Source organism: Pseudorasbora parva, chromosome 24 (genome assembly GCF_024679245.1).
Source record: "Pseudorasbora parva isolate DD20220531a chromosome 24, ASM2467924v1, whole genome shotgun sequence".
NCBI classification, from domain to species: Eukaryota; Metazoa; Chordata; class Actinopteri; order Cypriniformes; family Gobionidae; genus Pseudorasbora; species Pseudorasbora parva.
In genome coordinates, this window is record NC_090195.1 from 687,762 (window position 1) to 712,731 (window position 24,970).

The window sequence follows — 24,970 nt, forward strand, 5'->3', positions numbered from 1 at the left end:
TTCTTCTAGACGTGACTCAGGAGAGGCTTTGGCTCTTGCAGATGTTTCTTTCCCGGTTAAAATATTCCCAGATATATATAATATTCCCCTTTATAATACAAATGCTTGTTTTCCAAAGCATCAGTCGTGTTGAGATTCGTGTTGTATAAACGGAACGAGCTGATGATGGTTGTCGTCTCCTTCAGCTCAAATCATCGCTCTAAAGCCTGGAGCAGTGCGCTGGGGCCTAATGTGATCTGGGTGGGAATATATATAAGTGCATTGTTGTTTTAAACATCTGCTTTATCTCCTGGTTTAGAAGATATTGAGGAGCAGATGTGTTTGTCTGGAGGTGTTTTGATTGATCCTCAAATGCTCTCGGTGTGTCTGTCACATGCAAACGCAGGCCAGATGTTCCGTAATGACTTCAGTCATCTGCGTTTGAAGTGTGTGTGTGTGTGTGTGTGTGTGTGTGTGTGTGTGTGTGTGTGTGTGTGTGTGTGTGTGTGGCTCTGCTGGGGTCCATTCAGAGCAGCTAACCCCCGAGACACACTCAACACACACACACAGAGATTCAGTCATACTTTAGTATCGTTTGCTGATGCACAGAAATGACACATTATACCACTTAAGGCCCTAAACTGCAAAAAATGCGCTTCTTATTTGGTATTTTTGTCTTGTTTCCAGTCCAAATATCTAACAATTCTTAAATCAAGATGCATTTACTAGATCAGTAAAACGACATGAGATATTGTTCCTTGTTTTGTTGAAGATAACTCTAAATGAAGAGAGTTTTTGCTTAAAATAAGATAAATAATCTGCTAATGGGGTGAGAACAATAATCTTAATTCAAACAGAAAACAAGATTATTTTTCTCACCCCATTGGCAGATTATTTATCTTATTTTAAGCAAAAACTCTCTTCATTTTGAGTTATTTTTCCCCAAAACAAGACAATAATTTGTACTTGTCTTGGAAATACTTCTTGTTTTAAGAATTTTTAGATGTTTGGACTAGAAACGAGACAAAAATACTGAGTAAGAAGAGCATTTTTTGCAGTGACTCAAAGGCCGGTGTGACCTGTGACCTTCTTCATCTGCCGCTCTTCTCATTGATCTCTTTGCTGATGGTGATGAGGGAGGATGATGGTTATCTCCTCATCAGGATTAATGGGTGTTATGGTCAGTTGTCCCAGAAGTTGTTATTAGTGTCATGAATGGCGGCCCACAGACACGTGGGCGGATGGACGGAGCTCGCTCTTCAAGGAGACTTGATGAATAGCTCAACACACACACACACACACACACACACTGAAGGGGCTCGCTCTTCAAAGAGAGTTGATGAAGAGCTCAACACACACACACACACGTGTGAAGATGATGATGATGAAGAGCCCAGTGATGCTTTTCTCTGTAGTGTTGAGAGAGCTCCAGTTATTCTCAGTATCACTGCTCCTGAACTCCTGAAACATCTCCTTTATAGGCTTATGAACCAACACATCACAATATTCCTCATTATAATTATTCATACGCAATAAAAGGGGCGGGATGGAAGCTTGTTTCTGCCACAAAATTAAACTTTAAAAAAGATAATTGCAACTTTTTATCTTGCAATTCTGAGTTGTTGAGATTATGAGATATCAAATCGGGATTAAGAGATATCAAATCGGGATTGTGAGATATCAAATTGGGATTAAAATATAATGTCGGGATTAAAATATAAAGTCGGAATTGCGAGATATTAAATCAGGATTATGAGATATTAAATCAGGATTATGAGATATTAAATTGGGATTATGAGATTTTAAATTGGGATTATGAGATTTTAAATTGGGATTATGAGATTTTAAATTGGGATTATGAGATATTAAATTGGGATTATGAGATATCAAATCGGGATTATGAGATATCAAATCGGGATTATGAGATATTAAATCGGGATTAAAATATAAAGTCGGAATTGCAAAATATTAAATCGGGATTGAGATATAAAATTGGAATTGGGAGATATTAAATCAGGATTATCAGATATTAAATCGGGATTATGAGATATTAAATCAGGATTAAAAGATAAAGTCGGAATTGCAAAATATTAAATCGGGATTGAAATATAAAATTGGAATTGTGAGATATTAACTCAGGATTATCAGATATTAAATCAGGATTATGAGATATCAAATCGGGATTATGAGATATTAAATCGGGATTATGAGATATCAAATCGGGATTATCAGATATCAAATCGGAATTATGAGATATTAAATCGGGATTATGAGATATCAAATCGGGATTATGAGATATCAAATCGGAATTATGAGATATCAAATCGGGATTATGAGATATCAAATCGGGATTATGAGATATCAAATTGGGATTAAAATATAATGTCGGGATTAAAATATAAAGTCGGAATTGCGAGATATTAAATCAGGATTATGAGATATTAAATTGGGATTATGAGATTTTAAATTGGGATTATGAGATATCAAATCGGGATTATGAGATATTAAATCGGGATTATGAGATATTAAATCGGGATTAAAATATAAAGTCGGAATTGCAAGATATTAAATCAGGGTTATCAGATATTAAATCAGGATTATCAGATATCAGGTCAGAATTGAAATATAAAGTTGAAATTGCGAGATATTAAATCGGGATTATCAGATATTAAATCGGGATTAAAACATAAAGTCGGAATTGCCTTTTTATTCTGTGGCGGAAACAAAGCTTCCATAAATAAAGAATAAAGGGGCGGGGCCTGGTTGAGTTAGTCGTGTTGAAACTGCCGGTTATGGTAAGGGGCGGAGCATTTCCCTAACACCAATCACAACACACCGCTCCAGCCGACCAATCAGAGCACAGTGTGCTTTCAGAAGGAGGGGTTTCATAGAGACAGAGCGTTACTGCCAGACTGTGAAGAGAGGAGCCGCAGCACTGGAGAATATGAGGAATAATCAACATTCAAGCAGTATAACTCATAATATGAGCTCTCCGTCTGCCATTCCAGGATTGTTTCCTGCTATCCTGAACCTCGCCAGCAATGCCGAAATCTCCACCAACGCGACCTGTGGCGACCCCGCTCCGGAGATGTACTGTAAGCTGGTGGAGCACGTTCCTGGAAGACGAATCCGGAACCCTCAGTGCCGGCTCTGCGACGCAAACAGCCAAAATCCCAAAGGTAACCTCTAGCGGATTCACCCTACACTAGAATAAATGCTCTTCTTACTCAGTATTTTTGTCTCGTTTCTAGTCTAAATATCTAAAAATTCTTACATTAAGAAACATTTACTAGACAAGAAAAGTAATTGTCTTGTTTTGGGGAAAAATAACTCAAAATGAAGAGAGTTTTTGCTTAAAATAAGATAAATAATCTGCCAATGGGGTGAGAAAAATAATCTTGTTTTCTGTTTGAATTAAGATTATTTTTCTCACCCCATTGGCAGATTATTTATCTTATTTTACGCAAAAACTCTCTTCATTTTGAGTTATTTTTCCCCAAAACAAGACAATAATTTTTGCTTGTCTAGCAAATACTTCTTGAATATTTGTGTTTGTTTTGCCTGATAGCTTCATGTTTGTTTCTGTTCAAACAGAGCAACATCTCATTACGAGCGCCATCGACGGCACGAACCAATGGTGGCAGAGCCCGAGCATCAAAAATGGCCGTCAGTTCCACTGGGTCACCATCACTCTGGACCTGAGACAGGTAGGACATGGGCGTCTGCGATTATATCCTAATTGTTTTTTAACGATGTGCGATCTGCAGAGCTGGACAGTCACTCAGCTCATTTACTCGAGCCATAGCCATACTTTGAAAGTATGTTTCAGTTTTAAAAAAATAAAAATTAGTTTAGTTGGCATACACTAGATGCATGTCTTATAAAATATAAACAATATACACATCTGGGAGAAAGACAAGAGGAAAGTAGTGAGAATATCAGATGTGTATCAGTGTATTGGATCCGTGCATTCGGCCTTAAAGTGACAGCAGCTTTGTAACTTTTCTACAAGTATTTAAATGAGTTTAAGTTAGTCGTCTGCTAGTGTGTCAGATGGAGCGTCACTGACTGGCTTAAACCATGATGTAGGGTTGTGCCGATGGACGATATCATCGTCCATCGTGATGGTTGTGCGACATCACGATGGAGAAACACCATCGTGATCCCACGCCCCCGCCCCCGCCCCCGCCCCCGCCCCCGCCCCGCTGCGAGTCTTGCGAGTCGACACCAGAGTAGCCTATGTGAGCGGAGTGTGGCGGCGGCAATTTCCCCTCCACGCTCTTTCTAAGCATTCAAGAATCCCTCCACTCCAACTCCGCTCCGGGTTCACCATCTCCCGCTCTCCGCCTCGCTCACTGATATCAGAAACACCGCTCCGTCTTCGCTCCGAGGAAATTTGTGGCTAATAACTGCTAAAGTATTTTAGTAAGCTCTGAAATATCACTATAAAGTTCGGTTTATAACCTGCATTAACTAAAAAAATATATAAAAAAGTAAACAATAGGAGATTAAGAGCCTAGTTTCAACGTGGTTTATTGGAACATTTGTGTGCATTTTCCCCCCACTATGCCAAACTGGCTTTATCAATATGAAATATTGATGCTTTTTGCAGTGCAAATTTGTTTGTATGTTTGGAAGTTTGGAAAGATGAACGTTTTCATCAGTTATTTTATCTACGGATCAATACAGATTTCTGCTCATTCAAAATCATATAATAGAATAATATAATAACTGTATACTGGCTACTGATAACTATGCAGGTATAAGCACTACAAGATGTTTTTGAATGCATCAGAGAGAACGATTAGTTTGTGTGTGAATAAGTGCTACCTGTTTAAAATGTGCTTCCACCCGAACATATTCAGTATGAGGTAAAAAAAAAAAAAAAAAGAATCCCTTAAACTTTAACATCCCGCTCATGCCCATCGCCGTGATCATCTGTATCAAGCTGGTTGTTTACCGTGTGTGTTCTGAACACTGCACCATGTGCTTATTTAAATCTTTTCGTTTCTACACATTTTAGGCTACATATTCCTCATGTCTGTGAGGCAAGCCTGCTGAGTTTCAGTTTATTTGAGACGTGCTCCAGTTCATGATCATTGAAAGCGATCGCTTCCGCGACCTCATAGGCTACCTATTTGCTTCTTATTAATTAAATACATGCAATTGGCCGAAGAAACTTTTATTAAAATTAAGATACAATTTTTACAAAACGAAAGAAAGGCTTTTTACAAAACAAAACTTAATATTAAACTAAAAATAACCACCAAAATCATTTTCTGACCCACTCGCATCTTTGCCTATCATAATCAGATGAAATTAAAAAATAATATTAGGCTATACTATTTAAACATAAATTAAAAACATTGTTTAATGGCTACATCAAGTATAGTAAGCTACAGATTTATATCATGTCTGAGCTGGATTTGAACGAACATCATTTTACCGGCGGGTTCATGAGCGCGCGCCTGCGGATTATTGAGCTGAGTCACACCGGCTCCGCTCCGCTCATTAGTCATTACAGGCTCGTTCTCGCGGCCACTATTCAAAAATGGTCGGGTTTAAATGGGGCTCATAATTACAGTTAATGTGTCGGGCAGGGCCGGTCTCTCGGGTGCACGGGCTCGGGTAGGGTCGGTCTTGATTTTTTTTTAACTGATCTAAGCTATAGTTCGAAAAAACGAAAACGAAACTAAAATATTCGTTTTTCGTCCCCCCCGGACGATATCATCGTCCATCGCGATGTTTTACTGTACACATCGTCAGCTGCCGATTTAAGTGACATCGCCCAACCCTACCATGATGGCATAATGTGCATTTATACAACTATAATACAATAATGCGGCGACATAAAGAAGGACATTTACTTTTGATACTTAAGTACTTTAGAAAACAAATACTTCTGTACTTTTACTCCAGTAAAAATCTGTTTTAGCAACTTTCACTTGTAACGGAGTAATATTTGACCAGCAGTGCTGTTACTGAAGTAATGCAGTTGTGTAGTTTGTCCTGCTCTGGCGATCTGACATTATTGAGTATATCTCTCACACACACCCAGAGAGTGCATACACCACGTAATGTAGTCTTGAAGATTAGGCTAGTGCGGGTCCACGCTTTCACTGCATGTGAGTCTATATTTATGTTGTTTAATTTTTTTAATAAATATCACAGAAAGAATCCAGATATCAGCATGATAATACATTTGATATTGATTTTATACAAGTTTACTAAACAAGAATTTCATATTAAGTGACTTACATTGTAGTCACGTGCAGTGGCGTAACTTTGTTTAAAAAAGTGGGTGGGACATAAATTGCGTATCATATGCACGCGAAAAACTGCGTACTATATGCACGCCAAAGCTCATTTTGACGTATGAGGGGCGCTTTTCGCGTGCATATGATATGCACTATATGGCGTATTAAAGGGGGTTGCATTGCTGATACAATGTTATATCAGATATAAAATATGTAAAATAACAATTGCAGAAAAATTAGTATTAAGATGTCCGAAAATCAATTAAATAGTTCATTTATTGATATAGATCTCATTTAATTATTGCATCTAAACACAATATAGCGTTGTGCCAAGCGTTTTCACGTGAATTAAGGCAAATAGATTTGCACACTTTGCTTATAATCCCTGGTCTAGTCTGTTAAACTTGTCAGAAGTTCTCGTTTCTAATCTGCCCTCGTAGCCTATTTTTTCTCTCATCAAAACCGAATATCATCCGTACATCTAGAGCAGGGACAGTTTTTGTGCATTTTGTTTCGTGATCTGACCGGAACAAATAGAAAGTCTCTGCAACGGCGTTAAGCGTTAGATTACAGCGCTCGTCTGTGTGGAGACTGAGCCGCGAGAGAAATCTGCAGCACTGATAACAGCGGCAACGAGCGCCAGATCGCCTCTTATCTAACACACGAACAAAAGGATAGTGCCTACTCTTCTAGTTAACCAGAGATGTTTTGTTTGTATTAGTTCATGCGTGAAGCAAGATGTTTTAAAAAAAGTGGTGGGGACTATTTGGCTAGATAAGAGCCTTATTCATCGTCTGGAGTCGTTTAAATCTGCACTGAAACGGTCATTTGGCCCTTGAGCCGTTTGAGGCCCATTGAAGTCCGTTATATGGAGAAAAATCCTGGAATATTTGCATCAAAAACCTTCATTTCTTTTCCACTGAAGAAAGAAAGACACTGACATCTGGGATGACATGGAGGTGAGGAAACCATCAGCTAAAGTTTTAGACGTGAACTAATCCTTTAATTAACTCTTTATGCATTTTACAGTTTTAATTGTGTATTGCAAGAACACAAAAGCAAAATAACCTTACAAAAGTCATGCACTGGACGCTTGAGTGCATCATTTGCGACATAACTAGTGTTCCAGACGTGATTATGTAGGTTTTAGGCTGGTTGTTTCCCAGTGAAGCTGTTTTACGTCCCCATCCTCCTCAGCCATTATGTCCCGCCGTTAGCCTGAATGCTGTGCTAATTGTACACTAGCGGCCGGTTTCCTGTCTGAATGGAGGTGTTGTGTGGAGACTCCAGGCCCTCAGGGACACAAATGTGTTTGTCTAGAGAGGTCAAAAGACACACTAATCCCGAAACCAGGAACAATCCGCAGCATTCCTGCACTGATAATACTCACAACTATTCCAAACCGCTAACCGTGATCCGGCGTCCGTCACAGCAGTGGACTAATCCGTACAAAAATACTTCTACATTAACTGGAAAATAATAACTCCGCTAGTGGCCAGTGCAGCATTTCTCATTTGTATTTAGTACTAAAACACAGACCTTTCTTTTCACCTGTGTCAGTGGCGTCCAGTTTTCACTATATGCGTTTTAAATGTGATGATGGCCTTGTGTTCATGTGCGAAACCCCGCCCGAGAACCCAAAAACAGACGGATTTACTCAACGCTTTAGCAGATGATAAAATTACATTATCCTAGGTGTCCTACACTGTAAAAAATGTTTGTTGGTTTAAGTTAAAAAAGTAAGTTTCCTGATTGGCTTAGTATTTTGAGTTTATTGAAATTAAAAATTTGAGTTGATACAATGAAGGAAATTTGTTTAATAAATAGAAACTCAAAATATTATTGTGTCTGAACCACATAAACAATGTGATAAATCATGAGAATAGCACAATTTGGCATCATCACAAATAAAACACACACAATTACCCAATATGCTTACACAATCTGTTAATAATATTTTAAAGGTTGTCGAATCTCAAAAAACGTTCATTGTATTAACTCAACATTTTTAATTTCAATGAACTCAAAATTTTAAGGAAACCAGGTCACTTTTTTCGAAATATTTTTTTACAGTGTAAGTGCTCATTGTTTGTTAATATCTGTGCTCATAAAAATCGAATAATAATTTATTTAAATGCTGTTTAATAAGAATCCATTTATCATGGATTCACTGCTTTTACGGCCAGCAAAGCAACAGTAAAACTCATATTAAAAATATATTTTCAAACACAGCAATATAATAACACAATAATTACAAGGCGAATATTCGACTATCCGTGCACATCCTTAGGTAGCAACTGTGACCCAAAATGAAGGGGCTCAAATGGTTAAAGTCTCAGATACAGAAGCAACAACACCACAACACTCGCAGAAAGGTATAAGCTCTTACTGGGGGCAGCACCTTTACAAAAGGTACACCTTTATACCTAAAGAGTGCATACACTGCAAAAAATGCTAAATCTGCCAATGGGGTTTTCTGTTTGAATTAAGATTATTTTTCTCACCCCATTGGCAGATTATTTATCTTATTTTAAGCAAAAACTCTCTTCATTTAGAGTTATTTTCCCCAAAACAAGACAATTACTTTTGCTTGTCTAGTAAATGTTTCTTGATGTAAGAATGTTTAGATGTTTGGACGAGAAACAAGACAGAAATACTGAGTAAGGAGCATTTTTGCAGTGTTCTCCTGTAAATGTGTCGTGATTAAAGAATGTTTTGATGTTTGTGCTGGAGAATCAGAGGCAGAAACCACAGAAGTCTGAATGAGCTTTAAAGCCCTAAAGCGCTGAAGAATCCGCCGAGTGCTTCGGTTTTCGTCTGGAGCGAGGATGAGTCAGGCCTTTGTCTGTGTTTAGTGAGGGCCTTCCCTCCCCCGACAGGGCCTCGGGCCCTCAGAGCAGGATCACACACACACACACACACACACACCTGAGGGGACGGGTGGGCCGCCGGAGCTCAGGAGGGTTTACAAGATTTACATTTAAGCACTTAAGTCATTCATTAGATGAAAAGGACGATGCACAATCACACTTTACACTGCGAAAAATGCTTTTCTTACTCAGTATTTTTGTCTTGTTTCTCGTCCAAACATCTAAAAATTCTTAAAACAAGAAGTATTTACAAGACAAGCAAAAGTAATTGTCTTGTTTTGGGGAAAATAACTCAAAATGAAGAGAGTTTTTGCTTAAAATAAGATAAATAATCTGCCAATGGGGTGAGAAAAATAATCTTGTTTTCTGTTTGAATTAAGATTATTTTTCTCACCCCATTGGCAGATTATTTATCTTATTTTAAGCAAAAACTCTCTTCATTTTGAGTAATTTTTTTCAAAAAAACAACAATTTTTACTTGTCTTGTAAATGTTTCTTAATGTAAGAATTTTTTGATGTTTGGACTAGAAACAAGACAAAAATAAGAAAAGCAATTTTTTGCAGTGCACTATGGCTGAGGTAGGTGGGTGTGGTTTAAGCACCCAGGCACCTTAGCTCCGCCCACGCCCCGCCTCTTCGCCCATTTCCGGGAGTGACGCGCTGCCAAGATGGCTACGACCGGCTCCGCCCACTTTAGGCCTCAATATGCTCTTCAGAAACCTACGGGTGTCGTCACGGACACTACGACCATATTTGTTTATGGTTGAGACGAGTCGTGTCGAACTGGGCGAGTTTGTATTTGTAATGAATGATTTTGCAAAGGTCAGAGTTTAGAGATGTTTACGTTTCTCTGACACGCAACACTAAGCAAACATCAGCGGCCTGTTTGATCGAGTGTAGTCGTGAAGTAACACTGTTTACGGTCTCTTCACAGCTGTGTGTGTGTGTGCAGCTGTTGAGGATCCTCCAGAGGTGTTTGGACAGCAGACCGTGTGTGTGTGTGTGTGTGTGTGTGTGTGTGTGTGTGTGTGTGTGTTTACGGTCTGATAGTGTCTCAGTCTGGGGGTCCGCATGAGAAAACGGCCCCGAAGGGCTCTAGTGTTTGTTTGGTCAGATTGTGACAGATGGATGATGGGATGGACGCTCTCCTCTAATGCTGATTATTCAGTGTGTGAATCCGCTGGGATTTATCCTCTTTTGGTGGGATTTTATTGATCAATTCCCCAAACATGCATTCAGGATTCCAGTGGCTTGGTGAAGACTTTAAATAGCAAAATAATTGGTAATGTTAGGTTACTATAGAAGCCCGTTTCACTAAATAAAAAAATAAGAGTAATTGCAACTTATCTCAGAGTTCTGACTTTTTTTTCTCGCAATTCTGGGATATAAACTCACAATTACTTATTTTACAATTTTTATTTAGTGGCGGAAACATGCTTCCAAATTGCAGACATAAACACGTGCACGAAAATTAAAGTTTGAAACTATAGCAATGGAAGCGAAAGGGCCAGAATGTGTGTGTGTGTGTGTGTGTGTGTGTGTGTGTGTGTGTGTGTGTGTGTGTGTGTTTTTGTGACATATGAGGACCCAGATGTGTGTAATGCCATGGGTATGACACAGGTATTACAGGAGAGGGTGAAATATGAGGACATTACCCATGGCCCCACTTTACAAAAGGCTTATAAATCACACAGGAGGAGTTTTTATGAGAAAGTAGAAATGCAGAATGTTTCCTGTGATGGGTAGGTTTAGGGGCTGTGTGTGTGTGTGTGTGTGTGTGTGTGTGTGTGTGTGTGTGTGTGTGTGTGATCCAAAAGGCCTTGAGTTTGCCCAGACGACACAATGTTTCACGTCTTCAGGGATTATTTAGTCTAATATGAAGCTCTCTGCCAGTGTCAGGATGAGACGTCTGACCTCTAGAGCAGAAATCTTCTTTGTTTTTGATGTTTTCATTCCTTTAATTTTGCTCTTCCTGGGATTCCCAATATTGTTTGTCAGCCGAACCCTTTGACCTTAAAGCGGTCGTTGCATGTGATTTGACTTGTTTAACTTTAGTTAGTGTGTAATGTCAGATCCACTAAAGCCCTTGCTGAAAGCCAGCCATTGTTGTTGTCCCTAGCAACCATCCCATAATTGAACACTCAAGCACCCTGTGATTATGATCACAGCTGATGAAAGTGGAAACTCTTCCTGTAATTCGGGATTTCTGCGTTTGATTCGGGAAATCTCATGAACGCAGATCAAATGCAGAGACGCTCGTGCGCTGTCATTACATTCAGACGAGAGGAGAGGTGTGTGTGTGTGTGTGTGTGTGTGTGTTTGCATTGCTTAGCATCCAGTAAACACACTTAAATACACACACACCAAACATAGAGAGACTCACACTCACTCGCAAACACATGCACTCGCTCAAACACTCACACACACTCATAAAGGCGCACACAAAGACACACATACACTCTCACACACACAAACACTCACACACGCACACACATGTTGGTCTATGTGGTTTACAGGGACTCTCCATAGGCGTAATGGTTTTTATACTGTACAAACCGTATTTTCTATCCCCTTACACTGCCCCTAAACCTACCCATCACACACACACACACACACACACACACTGCCCCGAAACCTACCCATCACACACACACACACACACACACACACACACACACACACACACACACACACACACACACACACTCTCACTCTCTCACAGACACACACAGACTCCCACACACTCTCACAGACAGACACTCACACACACTCTCACAGACAGACACACACACACACACACACACACACTCTCACACACACAAACACTCACACAGACACACACATACTCACTCGTATACTCACACACACTCACTAACACAACACACACTCTCACTCTCAGACACACACTCACTCAAACACACTCTCACTCTCACAGACACACACAGACTCCCACACACTCTCACAGACAGACACTCACACACACTCTCACAGAGAGACACACACACTCACTCACACTCTCACTCTCTCACAGACACACACACACACACACACACACACACACACACACACACACACACACACGTGGTGTATATAGACTCTCCATAGGCGTAATGGTTTTTATTCAGTATATTCTGTCCCATCTGGCGTAGTGTAGATGATCAAAAAGAATAATGAACGGTCAACTCTCTTCATTTTGAGTTATTTTTTTCCCAAGGCAATATTTTTTGCTTGTCTAGTAAATGTTTCTTAAAGTAAGAACTTTTAGATATTTAGACTAGAAACAAGACGAAAATACTGAGTAAGAAGAGCATGTTTTGCAGTGCATTAACCAATCGTCACTGCTAGATTTTTGTCCCTTATATTGTCAGTAAAGGGTTAGTTCACCTTAATTCCTCTCCCTCATGTGGTTGGACACCCGTCAGACCTTCGTTCATCTTCAGAACACAGATGAAGATATTTTAGTGTAAAGCTGAGAAAGGCTTCAGATAGGCCTCCATTGGCATTCAGTCCATTCCCACTCACAAGACCCATAAAGGCCCTAAACACATCGACACACAGCCCATCTCACTACAGCGGCTGCACAATCACTTTATGAAGCGGCGAGAATAGTTACTGTGCTCAAAAAAAATCTAAATAATGACTTTATCCGCCGAGTTATTGTCTTCCGTGTCGGTCTCGCTCCTCCTCTTCTGGTCATGAACTGCTGATCATATTCTCACGCATGCGTCGAGTTCACGACAATAACTCGGCGGATTATTTTCGTCGCATTGTAACATTATTGTACAGCCACTGTAGTGAGATGGACTTCATTCTCTCTCTCTCTCTCTCTCTCAGGTCTTCCAGGTGGCCTATATCATCATTAAGGCGGCGAACTCCCCGCGGCCGGGTAACTGGGTGCTGGAGCGCTCTCTGGACGGGCAGCTCTTCCAGCCGTGGCAGTATTACGCCATCAGTGACTCCGAGTGCCTGAGCCGGTATAACGTCACGCCGCGGATCGGCCCGCCCACATACAAGAGGGACGACGAGGTCATCTGCACATCATACTACTCCAGACTCGTCCCGCTAGAGCACGGAGAGGTCAGGGGTCACGGGGGGCACAGGGGTCACCTGCACATCATACTACTCCAGACCATAAACATCATATAGGTAGACGCCCTATTGGCTGCTGGGCCAAAATAATTTAAAAAATCACATTTAATAATAGGACATTATTGTAAATAACGGCTCATTTTAATAGAGCTCCTTTGGGCGGTGATGAAAGATTATTCTTGTAAATACTTTCCAGCATTTTAGTAATAAAAGTTTATGCTTTAGATCTTTAAAATGCATCCGAAAAATAACTTGCGACCCCACGAGAAACAATTACCGTCCGAATATGGCTTAAGAATATTAAAATACGCTGAACCATGTCCGGTATCATAGCTTCATGAATGACCTGTGCAGCAAAAAGCCCGTGTTTAAATCGGTTGGGTGTTCAGTGAGATGTGATTAATTAAATGCGCTGACAGCTCTCTGCACCTGGCAGACAACTTACACTGAGTGGAGCTGGCGACCGCTCCAAGATGGCGGCTACACGGCTCGACCGCGCCAATAGGCAGTAGCGCTCGATAGGGCGTCTATCTATATGATGTCTATGGCTCCAGACTCGTCTCGCTGGGGCACGGAGAGGTCAGGGGACACGGGGGGCACAGGGGTCATCTGCACATCATACTACTCCAGACTCGTCCCGCTTGGGCACGGAGAGGTCAGGGGACACGGGGGGCACAGGGGTCATCTGCACATCATACTACTCCAGACTCGTCCTGCTTGGGCACGGAGAGGTCAGGGGACACGGGGGGCACAGGGGTCATCTGCACATCATACTACTCCAGACTCGTCCTGCTGGAGCACGGAGAGGTCAGAGGTCACCGGGGGTCATGAGGGCACAGAGGTCATCAGGGGCGCAGGGTCATCAGGGGCACAGGGGTAATCAGGGTCACAAGGGGCATCAGGTTCATCAGGGGCTCATGGGTCATCAGGGGTAATCAAGGTCACAAGGGGCATCAGGGGCTCAGGGGTCATCAGGGGTAATCAGGGTCACAAGGGGCATCAGGGGTCATCAGGATCACAGGGGGGACGGGGCGCAGGGGTCATTAGGGTCACAGGGGGCATCAGGGTCTCAAGGGCACAAGGGTCATCAGGGGCACAGGGGGCATCAGGGTGTCAAGGGCGCAGGGGGCATCAGGGTCACGGGGGCATCAGGGTGTCAAGGGCGCAGGGGGCATCAGGGTCTCAAGGGCAGAGGGGTCATCAGGGTCACAGGGGGCATCAGGGGCTCAGGGGTCATCAGGGGTAATCAGGGTCACAAGGGGCATCAGGGGTCATCAGGGGTAATCAGGGTCACAAGGGGCATCAGGGGTCATCAGGATCACAGGGGGGACGGGGCGCAGGGGTCATTAGGGTCACAGGGGGCATCAGGGTCTCAAGGGCACAAGGGTCATCAGGGGCACAGGGGGCATCAGGGTGTCAAGGGCGCAGGGGGCATCAGGGTCACGGGGGCATCAGGGTGTCAAGGGCGCAGGGGGCATCAGGGTCTCAAGGGCAGAGGGGTCATCAGGGTCACAGGGGGCATCAGGGTCACGGGGCGTCAGGGTCTCAAGGGCAGAGGGGTCATCAGGGTCACAGGGGGCATCAGGGTCACGGGGCGTCAGGGTCTCAAGGGCAGAGGGGTCATCAGGGTCACGGGGCGTCAGGGTCTCAAGGGCACAGGGGGCATCAGGGTCTCAAGGGCACAGGGGTCATCAGGGTCACAGGGGCATCAGGGTGTCAAGGGCGCAGGGGGCATCAGGGTCTCAAGGGCAGAGGGGTCATCAGGGTCACAGGGGGCATCAGGGTCTCAAGGGCACAGGGGTCATCGGGGTCACAGGGGGCATCAGGGTCTCAAGGGCACAGGGGTCATCAGGGGCACAGGGGGCATCAGGGTCTCAAGGGCACAGGGGTCATCAGGGTCACAGGGGTCATCAGGGTCTCAAGGGCACAGGTGTCATCAAGGTCATCAGGGTCTCAAGGGCACAGGGGTCATCAGGGTCTCAAGGGCACAGGGGTCATCAGGGTCACGGGGCATCAGGGTCTCAAGTGCACAGGGGTCATCAGGGGCACAGGGGGCATCGGGCATCAGCGTTTCAAGGGCACAGGGGTCATCAGGGGCACAGGGGGCATCGGGCATCAGCGTCTCAAGGGCACAGGGGTCATCAGGGGCACAGGGGGCATCAGGGTCTCAAGGGCACAGGAGTCATCAGGGGCACAGGGGGCATCGGGCATCAGCGTTTCAAGGGCACAGGGGTCATCAGGGGCACAGGGGGCATCGGGCATCAGCGTCTCAAGGGCACAGGGGTCATCAGGGACACAGGGGGCATCAGGGTCTCAAGGGCACAGGAGTCATCAGGGGCACAGGGGGCATCGGGCATCAGCGTTTCAAGGGCACAGGGGTCATCAGGGGCACAGGGGGCATCGGGCATCAGCGTCTCAAGGGCACAGGGGTCATCAGGGACACGGGGCACAGGGGTCATCAGGGGCACAGGGGGCATCGGGCATCAGCGTTTCAAGGGCACAGGGGTCATCAGGGGCACAGGGGGCATCGGGCATCAGCGTCTCAAGGGCACAGGGGTCATCAGGGACACGGGGCACAGGGGTCATCAGGGGCACAGGGGGCATCGGGCATCAGCGTCTCAAGGGCACAGGGGTCATCAGGGGCACAGGGGGCATCGGGCATCAGCGTCTCAAGGGCACAGGGGTCATCAGGGGCACAGGGGGCATCGGGCATCAGCGTCTCAAGGGCACAGGGGTCACTCTTCAGATCGTGTCCTTCATGTGTCATTTGTAGAATGTGGAGAAGAGTTTGTGCAGTCATTGGGGAAATTTCCATTCGCACACATTAGAAACAAAATCTCACATTTTTAGATTATTAAAGGAATCAGCTACTGTGTGTGTGTGTGTGTGTGTGTGTGTGTGTGTGTGTGTATACCCAGTAAAGCCGTTCCCCATATATATGTTATAAGTGTCTGCTCTCTCCACAGATCCACACGTCTCTGATTAATGGCCGCCCAAGTGCTGATGATCTGACCCCAGAGCTGCTGGAGTTCACCTCGGCTCGGTTCATCCGCCTCCGTCTGCAGCGAATCAGAACGCTCAACGCCGACCTCATGACCCTCAGCTACCGCGACCCCAAAGATGTCGACCCCATCGTCACCCGCCGCGTATGAAGCTTTCATTGATATAGAGCCGGATTAATTTTTTTTTTGTATTTGGAAAAAAGTAAAAATAATCTTGTTTTCTGTTTGAATTAAGATAATTTTTCTTAAGAGAAGAGAAGGTCTTCAAAAAGTCTTAAAAGGGTGTTGACATTAACTTCAGGATTCCTGCGTACACCCTGGGTCTAACTCTGTCTGTTTTTCAGTATTATTACTCCATCAAGGACATCTCTGTAGGCGGGATGTGCATCTGTTATGGCCATGCCCAGAGCTGCCCATGGGACCCTGTTACCAAGGTAACCAATAGCAAATGCCATCCCCTGAAACTGATCAGATGATGGTGTTAAAGGGTTAGTTCACCCAAAAATGAAACTTCTGTCATTAACTCCTCTCGCTAATATCGCTCCACACCCGTAAGACCTCCGTTCATCTTCACACACAGTTTAAAGGGGGGGTGAAACACTCAGTTTCAGTCAGTGTCATGTCAATCTTGAGTACCTATAGAGTAGCATTGCATCCTGCATATCTCCGAAAAGTCTTTATTTTTTTTATAATTATATAAGAAAGATGCGCTGTTCCGAGTCTTTCCGAAAAAAGCAGAGCGGGTGGGGGCGTGTCGTGTGGGCGGAGCTAAATAATGACGTGTGTGCGCCGCTGCTATTGTGTTGAGTCGAGTGCGTCGTAAAGCTGTCATCCCTAACAGCGGGAAAAAACTTTATTCAAAATAAAAATATGGCTTTTAATCAGATACAGCCATACATCTATGATCCGGAATCAGACCCAGAGGCTGCAGTTGAACAGGAGCAGCAGCAAAAACGACTAGAGCAGGACGTCTCTATGTGCTACAAGTTATACACTAACTATATAATATGCTTAGCGGCTTGTGTTATTTACATATTTATACTTGAATTATATCGTCGTATTTTTGTCTTTGAAGGTGTACATGTGGGAAGTGCAGTTGTGCACGTGTGTGTGTGTGTTTACGCGTGGTTTGTGTAGACAGTAAGCGGACCGGTTTTGCACGGCAGGCTAAGTTAGTGTTTACATAGAAAGACACGGAATAGTAGCGCATTTGAATGAAGAAGCGCGCTTATTTAGTTCAACATATTTCCCCCCTCTTTGTGTATTGTTGTTTGGAGTGCTTTTACAATACACAAACATAAAGTTACACATATAGTGGCCAGCTAAACAAATGTACACGCACTACACATCGCATGCTCCATTGATCAATTAACTATACGTGATCATGTTTGGGCTACTTGATGGGCATTGGCAAAAACACAGACATTTGAAGCAGTCTAACTCACCGCCTGCGGTTCTAACGTTGGGACCTATATCGTTGGGACTGCTCCATCCTTCAGCATTAGGCGATCGGGAAAATCCGGTGTCGAGCTGGGCCTTGTTTATGAAACAGTCGGCACCGAAATGCAGCGAACAGATATAAACATTCGCGCAACTCAGTTGCTGATCCGGAAAAGCAAATTACATCCGCTGTTGCCTTAACGCGGGGTTTTTGGGGAATATGTGCAGGACTGTCTTGGTCTGGCAACCAAAAACGCACTTTTTTGGTGACATTGTAATTGTGCACATCACCTGTGCAGCAGCCTACGAGCCAGCGCTTTGATGGGCATAGCCTGTTGCTTTCGCTCTCTCCCTCTCTCTCTCTCACGCTCTTCCGGTAGAATTGTCCGTAAGGCCCATACAAGGAAATTCCGCCCCCATTAACGTCAAGTGGACGCATGATCGCAAAAAACTTGCCGAAACTTATGACTAACCGGAAGTAGTATTTTTGACAAAGAAATACTCCCATCAAACGTCCACCTTAACTTTTGAAACTTTGTCTATGTTTAGTATGGGATTCCATGTCTTTAACAGTGTAAAAAGATCAGTATGCATGAAACAGCATTTCACCCCCCCTTTAAGAATATTTTATATTTAGTCCGAGAGCTTATGCAAGTGTATGCACACTATACTGTCCATGTCCAGAAAGGGAATAAAAACATCATCACAGTAGTCCATATGAGACATCAGTGGGTTAATTAGAGTCTCTTGAAGCATCCAAAATACATTTGGGTCCAAAAATAACAAAAACTACGACTTTATTCAGCATTGGCTTCTCTTCCGGGTTTGTGTTCAATCCTCAAATAAAGATTCAAACGGTTATGAGTCAGTGAATCGATTCATGATTCGGATCGCCAATCTCTTGTGATTTCAGCAGTTTGACACGCGATCCGAATCATGAATCGATACGAGAGTGTGTGTGTGTGTGTGTGTGTCTCTCTCTGGGACGCTTTTACTCTTTGCCTCTCTCTGTCCCTCCCCCTATGCTGTTTGATATGCATGTGTCTCACTCTGTTCTCTTTCGTGTTTCCACAGAAACTGCAGTGTGTGTGTGAGCACAACACTTGTGGTGAGAGCTGTAATGAGTGTTGCCCTGGATACCATCAGGAGCCATGGCAAGCAGGAACACTTTCTGAGGGAAACACATGCGAGAGTAAGACGATAAATAACAATATATTGTGTGACATTCACTGAAAAACACAAAACTAAACAATCCTTCCTATATAAGCGAAACGAGCCGCCTGATCTGTGTTTTCTCTCTCATTGGTCAGAGTGTAACTGTCACAACAAGGCCGACGACTGTTACTATAACCAGACAGTGGCAGATCTGAGGCTGAGCTTGAACACACAGGGCCGGTTTGTGGGCGGAGGAGTGTGTGTGAACTGCTCCCAAAACACTGCGGGAGTAAACTGCCAAACCTGTGCAGACGGATACTACAGGCCACACCAGGTGTGTGTGAGTGTGTGTGAGAGAGCGAGAGTGAGTTTGTGAAAGTAATTGTGAGAGTGCGCGAGTGAGTTTGTGAAAGTGAGTTCATGAAAGTTAGTGTGAGTTTGTGAAAGTGAGAGTGCGAGAGTGAGTTCGTAAAAGTGAGTGTGAGTTTGTGAAAGTGAGTGTGCGAGAGTGAGTTCGTAAAAGTGAGTGTGAGAGTGCGAGAGTGAGTTCGTGAAAGTGAGAGTGCGAGAGTGAGTTCGTGAAAGTGAGTGTGAGAGTGCGAGAGTGAGTTCGTGAAAGTGAGTGTGAGAGTGCGAGTGTGAGTTCGTGAAAGTGAGTGTGAGTGAGTTCGTGAAAGTGATTGCGCGAGAGTGAGTTTGTGAAAGTGATTGCGCGAGAGTGAGTTCGTAAAAGTGAGTGTGAGAGTGCGAGTGTGAGTTTGTGGAAGTGCGTGTGAGAGTGAGTTAGTGAAAGTGAGTGCGAGAGTCCAAGAGTGAGTTTGTGAAAGTGAGTGTGGGTTCATGAAAGTGAGTGCGAGAGTGCTAGAGTGAGTTTGTGAAAGTGAGTGTGGGTTCATGAAAGTGAGTGCTAGAGTGAGTTCGTGAAAGTGAGTGTGAGTGTGAGTTTGTGAAAGTGAGTGCGAGTGTGAGTCCGTGAAAGTGAGTGCGAGAGTGTAAAGTGAGTGCAAGAGTGCGAAAGTGGGTTTGTGAAATTGAGTGTGGGTTCGTGAAAGTGAGTGTGGGTTCGTGAAAGTGAGTGTGAGAGTGCGAGTGTGAGTTTGTGAAAGTGAGTGTGAGTTTGTGAAAGTGAGTGTGAGAGTGCCAGTGTGAGTTTGTGAAAGTGAGTGTGAGTTTGTGAAAGTGAGAGTGCCAGTGTGAGTTTGTGGAAGTGAGTGTGAGAGTGCGAGTGTGAGTTTGTGAAAGTGAGTGTGAGTTTGTGAAAGTGAGTGTGAGAGTGCGAGTGTGAGTTTGTGAAAGTGAGTGTGAGTTTGTGAAAGTGAGTGTGAGTTTGTGAAAGTGAGTGTGAGAGTGCGAGTGTGAGTTTGTGACAGTGAGTGTGAGTTTGTGAAAGTGAGTGTGAGTTTGTGAAAGTGAGTGTGAGTTTGTGAAAGTGAGTGTGAGTTTGTGAAAGTGAGTGTGAGTTTGTGAAAGTGAGTGTGAGTTTGTGAAAGTGAGTGTGAGCTTGTGAAAGTGAGTGTGAGTTTGTGAAAGTGAGTGTGAGAGTGCCAGTGTGAGTTTGTGAAAGTGAGAGTGCCAGTGTGAGTTTGTGGAAGTGAGAGTGCGAGTGTGAGTTTGTGAAAGTGAGTGTGAGTTTGTGAAAGTGAGTGTGAGTTTGTGAAAGTGAGTGTGAGAGTGCGAGTGTGAGTTTGTGAAAGTGAGTGTGAGTTTGTGAAAGTGAGTGTGAGTTTGTGAAAGTGAGTGTGAGTTTGTGAAAGTGAGTGTGAGTTTGTGAAAGTGAGTGTGAGTTTGTGAAAGTGAGTGTGAGTTTGTGAAAGTGAGTGTGAGAGTGCCAGTGTGAGTTTGTGAAAGTGAGTGTGAGTTTGTGAAAGTGAGAGTGCCAGTGTGAGTTTGTGGAAGTGAGTGTGAGAGTGCCAGTGTGAGTTTGTGGAAGTGAGTGTGAGAGTGCGAGTGTGAGTTTGTGAAAGTGAGTGTGAGTTTGTGAAAGTGAGTGCGAGTGTGAGTTTGTGAAAGTGAGTGTGAGAGTGCGAGTGTGAGTTTGTGAAAGTGAGTGTGAGAGTGCGAGTGTGAGTTTGTGAAAGTGAGTGCGAGTGTGAGTTTGTGAAAGTGAGTGTGAGAGTGCGAGTGTGAGTTTGTGAAAGTGAGTGCGAGTGTGAGTTTGTGAAAGTGAGTGTGAGAGTGCCAGTGTGAGTTTGTGAAAGTGAGTGTGAGAGTGCCAGTGTGAGTTTGTAAAAGTGAGTGTGAGAGTGCGAGTGTGAGTTTGTTGAAAGTGAGTGCGAGTGTGAGTTCGTGAAAGTGAGGGTGAGAGTGTAAAGTGAGTGCAAGAGTGCGAGAGTGAGTTCGTGAAAGTGAGTGTGGGTTTGTGAAAGTGAGTGTGAGTTTGTGAAAGTGAGTGTGAGAGTGTGAGTTTGTGAAAGTGAGTGTGAGAGTGCGAGTGTGAGTTTGTGAAAGTGAGTGTGAGAGTGCGAGTGTGAGTTTGTGAAAGTGAGTGTGAGAGTGCGAGTGTGAGTTTGTGAAAGTGAGTGTGAGAGTGTGAGTTTGTGAAAGTGAGTGTGAGTTTGTGAAAGTGAGTGTGAGAGTACGAGTGTGAGTTTGTGAAAGTGAGTGTGAGTTTATGAAAGTGAGTGTGAGTTTGTGAAAGTGAGTGTGAGTTTGTGAAAGTGAGTGTGAGAGTGCAAGTGTGAGTTTATGAAAGTGAGTGTGAGTTTGTGAAAGTGAGTGTGAGTTTGTGAAAGTGAGTGTGAGAGTGCAAGTGTGAGTTTGTGAAAGTGAGTGTGAGTTTGTGAAAGTGAGTGTGAGAGTGTGAGTGTGAGTTTGTGAAAGTGAGTGTGAGTTTGTGAAAGTGAGTGTGAGAGTGCGAGTGTGAGTTTGTGAAAGTGAGTGTGAGAGTACGAGTATGAGTTTGTGAAAGTAAGTGTGAGTTTGTGAAAGTGAGTGTGAGTTTGTGAAAGTGACTGTGAGTTTGTGAAAGTGACTGTGAGTTTGTGAAAGTGACTGTGAGTTTGTGAAAGTGACTGTGAGTTTGTGAAAGTGAGTGTGAGTTTGTGAAAGTGAGTGTGAGTTTGTGAAAGTGACTGTGAGTTTGTGGAAGTGACTGTGAGTTTGTGGAAGTGACTGTGAGTTTGTGGAAGTGACTGTGAGTTTGTGGAAGTGCATGTGAGAGTGCGAGAGTGAGTTTGTGAAAATGAGTGTGAGTTTGTGAAAGTGAGTGTGAGTTTGTGAAAGTGAGTGTGAGTTTGTGAAAGTGAGTGTGAGATTGTGGAAGTGCGTGTGAGAGTGCGAGAGTGAGTTTGTGAAAATGAGTGTGAGTTTGTGAAAGTGAGTGTGAGTTTGTGAAAGTGAGTGTGAGTTTGTGGAAGTGCGTGTGAGAGTGCGAGAGTGAGTTTGTGAAAGTGTGACAAGTGTGCGAAAGAGAGAGTGAGCGAGTGAGTGCGAGAGTGAGTCTAAACTCCAGACTGTGGTTATTAACCCTGCTGGCGTGTCTCAGGTGTCCCCGTTCTCTGATCATCCGTGTGTTTCGTGTGAATGTGACGCGAGCGGATCCGTGAGTCCCGTGTGCATCAGAGACGAAGATCACGCCAAACCTGACACAGGTGAGCATCTGCTTCAGTTTCTGACCATCTGAGGTCAGTGTTACAGCCGATGTCTGAGCTGCTCTGTGTGTGTGTGTGTGTGGGCAGGTCTGTCTGCAGGTCATTGTTTGTGTAAGGAGGGTTTTGCGGGTGAGAAGTGTGACCGCTGTGCGTTCGGCTTCAGGGATTTCCCACAATGCACTCGCTGTGAGTGTAACCTGGACGGAAGCCGCAACACCGACCCCTGCATGGAGTGTGTGTGCAAGGTACTGCTAAACGCACGTCACATACACACGCTACCGCTTCATACTCGCTTCACTGAGAGAATCAGAGGGGAAATAAATACTGAAGACTTAGAAATTAAGTCTGTAAGCATTAATCTAATTAATTTATTGCTTAAATTAGGCCTGTTTTAAGCAAAAACTCACGTGATTTTGAGTTAATTTTTAAGACAAGAATAAATATCTTATGTTATTTAACTTATCTAATAAATGCATCTTGATTTAACCTCTTGGCCTCTCTCTCTCTCTCTCTCTATCTCTCTCGCTCGCTCGCTCGCTCTCTTGCTCTCTCGCTCTCTCGCTCGCTCTCTCTCTCTCTCTCTCTCTCGCTCGCTCGCTCTCTTGCTCTCTCGCTCTCTCGCTCTCTCGCTCGCTCTCTCTCTCTCTCTCTCTCTCTCTCTCTCTCTCTCTCTCTCTCTCTCTCGCTCTGATTTAGATTCAAACAGCTTTATTGGCATGGCGAAAGAAATCTTTACATTGCCAACACTAACACTATATGAAATAAATAATAATACAAATAAAATAAAATTGCATGAAAATAAACATGGCAATAAAAATGTCACTCTCTCCCTCACTCTCTTTCTCTGCAGGAAAACGTGATGGGCTCGAACTGTGATCTGTGTAAGCAGGGTTTCTATAACCTGCAGGCCAGTAATCCTGAGGGCTGCACTGAGTGCTTCTGTTTCGGAGTGTCAGATGTGTGTGAGAGCTCCACCTGGTTCACCGGCTCGGTATGATCAATTACTGCCAATATCATAAAACATAACCATATCCGGATCCACACCAGTGGACGATAAAATTGTTTATTATAAGCGCTGAGGACTTAAACATGCAACCAACTGAACAAGAAACAGGTGCGCAAAGCAATCAGTAACCATAGCAACAAAATTACCAATGTAACAAACAATGGCAGGATCAGTAAACTAGGAAAAGGAAAACAAGTGGAAAAATGGGGAATAAAGGAAGCAGTTACAGAACAGAGGAAAACAATGACATATAAACTTAAAAGTTAATAGAATAGTCATTGAATCATTCACTCGAGATTCGTTCAAAAACCAGGATTCATCAAGTAACGAAACAAGTGAGTCTTTATGAGTGAGTCATTGAATCATTCATTCAAGAGTATAACGACGCATAACGTTAGTTGTCAAATGTCAACAGAGCTCAACTGCACTGTGTTGCCAAGTCCGCGTTTTTTTCTATGAGTTGTTTTCTATGTCCGTGGGTTGAAGCGACTATTGTGATATATAGACCCATGAGTGCGAATTCTAGCAGAAACCTTGCCAAAATATCTCACAATTTACCCCCAAACGCCATTTTCTCTCAGAGAACCCCCCCGAGAAGCTATTGTTTAGGGCTAGTAGTTGGCTGATTTTGTTGTAAAAACTTGCCAACCCTGTCTGCACACGCGCTGGTATCAGGCTGAAATACACGATCTTTGCCGGTGTTGTAAAAAATAAAAGAATTTAAAGGGTTACTTCACTGCCTTTTCATATTAAACTATGTTATTCCCTTAACTTAAACGAGTTGACACACACCTCTCTCGTCTCAGTGTGTGCTCTTAATCTCTCTGATGCGCGGTGACGATCTGATAGCATTTAGCTTAGCCCTCTAAGCCCAGTTCATTCACTATGGAACCAAACAGAGATCAAGTTAGAAGTACCAAACACCTCCATCTTTCCCCTATTTAAATACTTCTAACTTGATCTCTGTTTGGTTCCATAGTGAATGTTGTGGGCGGGGCTAAATTCGGCTGGCATCCAGGCTAGGAAATCACATCTACAAAATAAAAAAAATTCTGAGGGAGAACCCTGAGACCACCCACAATAATGTGCCCCACCTATAATATTTCTCACCAGCCGCTACTGGGACCAACCCACTTTTAATTTGCTTCCGACGCCCATGCCTTTAAGTAACATTAGGACGAATGGTACAGAAAGGAAGCCTAATTGAGAACTAGCGCCGTGGCTGGTTTGAAGCAGATGTGTGTGTGTTGATCCTCAGGTGGAGCACAGAGATGCGGTTCTCCAGCAATCTCTCCAGAGCTCCTCCATCTTCACATCTTCCATCTCCGATGAAAACCTCATCGTGTCCAACGGCTCCGGGGCCTCCATGTGGTCCTGGGCCGCTCCGGAGCCTTTCCTCAACAACAAGGTGACAGCTTCCTCCGTGTGTGTGTGTGTGTGTGTGTGTGTGTGTGTGTGTGTTCCTGTCATTACACTCTCACTCATCAGCACGTTAAAGGGTTAGTTCAGCCAAAAGTGAAATGTCAGTCATTAACTCCTCCCCCTAATGTCGCTCCACACCCGTAAGACACAGTTTAAGATA

The 24,970-nt window shown here is 43.8% G+C and overlaps 1 protein-coding gene across 1 annotated transcript in view; it reads left to right on the forward strand.

The window, feature by feature from the left end:
* Positions 1-24,970, forward strand: part of lama1 (laminin, alpha 1) — a 93,673-nt gene that overhangs the window by 3,498 nt on the left and 65,205 nt on the right. Inside the window, exons 2-12 of the mRNA XM_067434769.1 lie at positions 2,988-3,158; positions 3,574-3,686; positions 12,941-13,183; positions 16,162-16,341; positions 16,542-16,631; positions 18,712-18,829; positions 18,948-19,126; positions 22,277-22,382; positions 22,470-22,627; positions 23,233-23,373; positions 24,647-24,796. Coding sequence (XP_067290870.1) covers positions 2,988-3,158; positions 3,574-3,686; positions 12,941-13,183; positions 16,162-16,341; positions 16,542-16,631; positions 18,712-18,829; positions 18,948-19,126; positions 22,277-22,382; positions 22,470-22,627; positions 23,233-23,373; positions 24,647-24,796 — 1,649 coding nt within the window. The remainder of the gene's footprint in view (positions 1-2,987; positions 3,159-3,573; positions 3,687-12,940; positions 13,184-16,161; positions 16,342-16,541; positions 16,632-18,711; positions 18,830-18,947; positions 19,127-22,276; positions 22,383-22,469; positions 22,628-23,232; positions 23,374-24,646; positions 24,797-24,970) is intronic.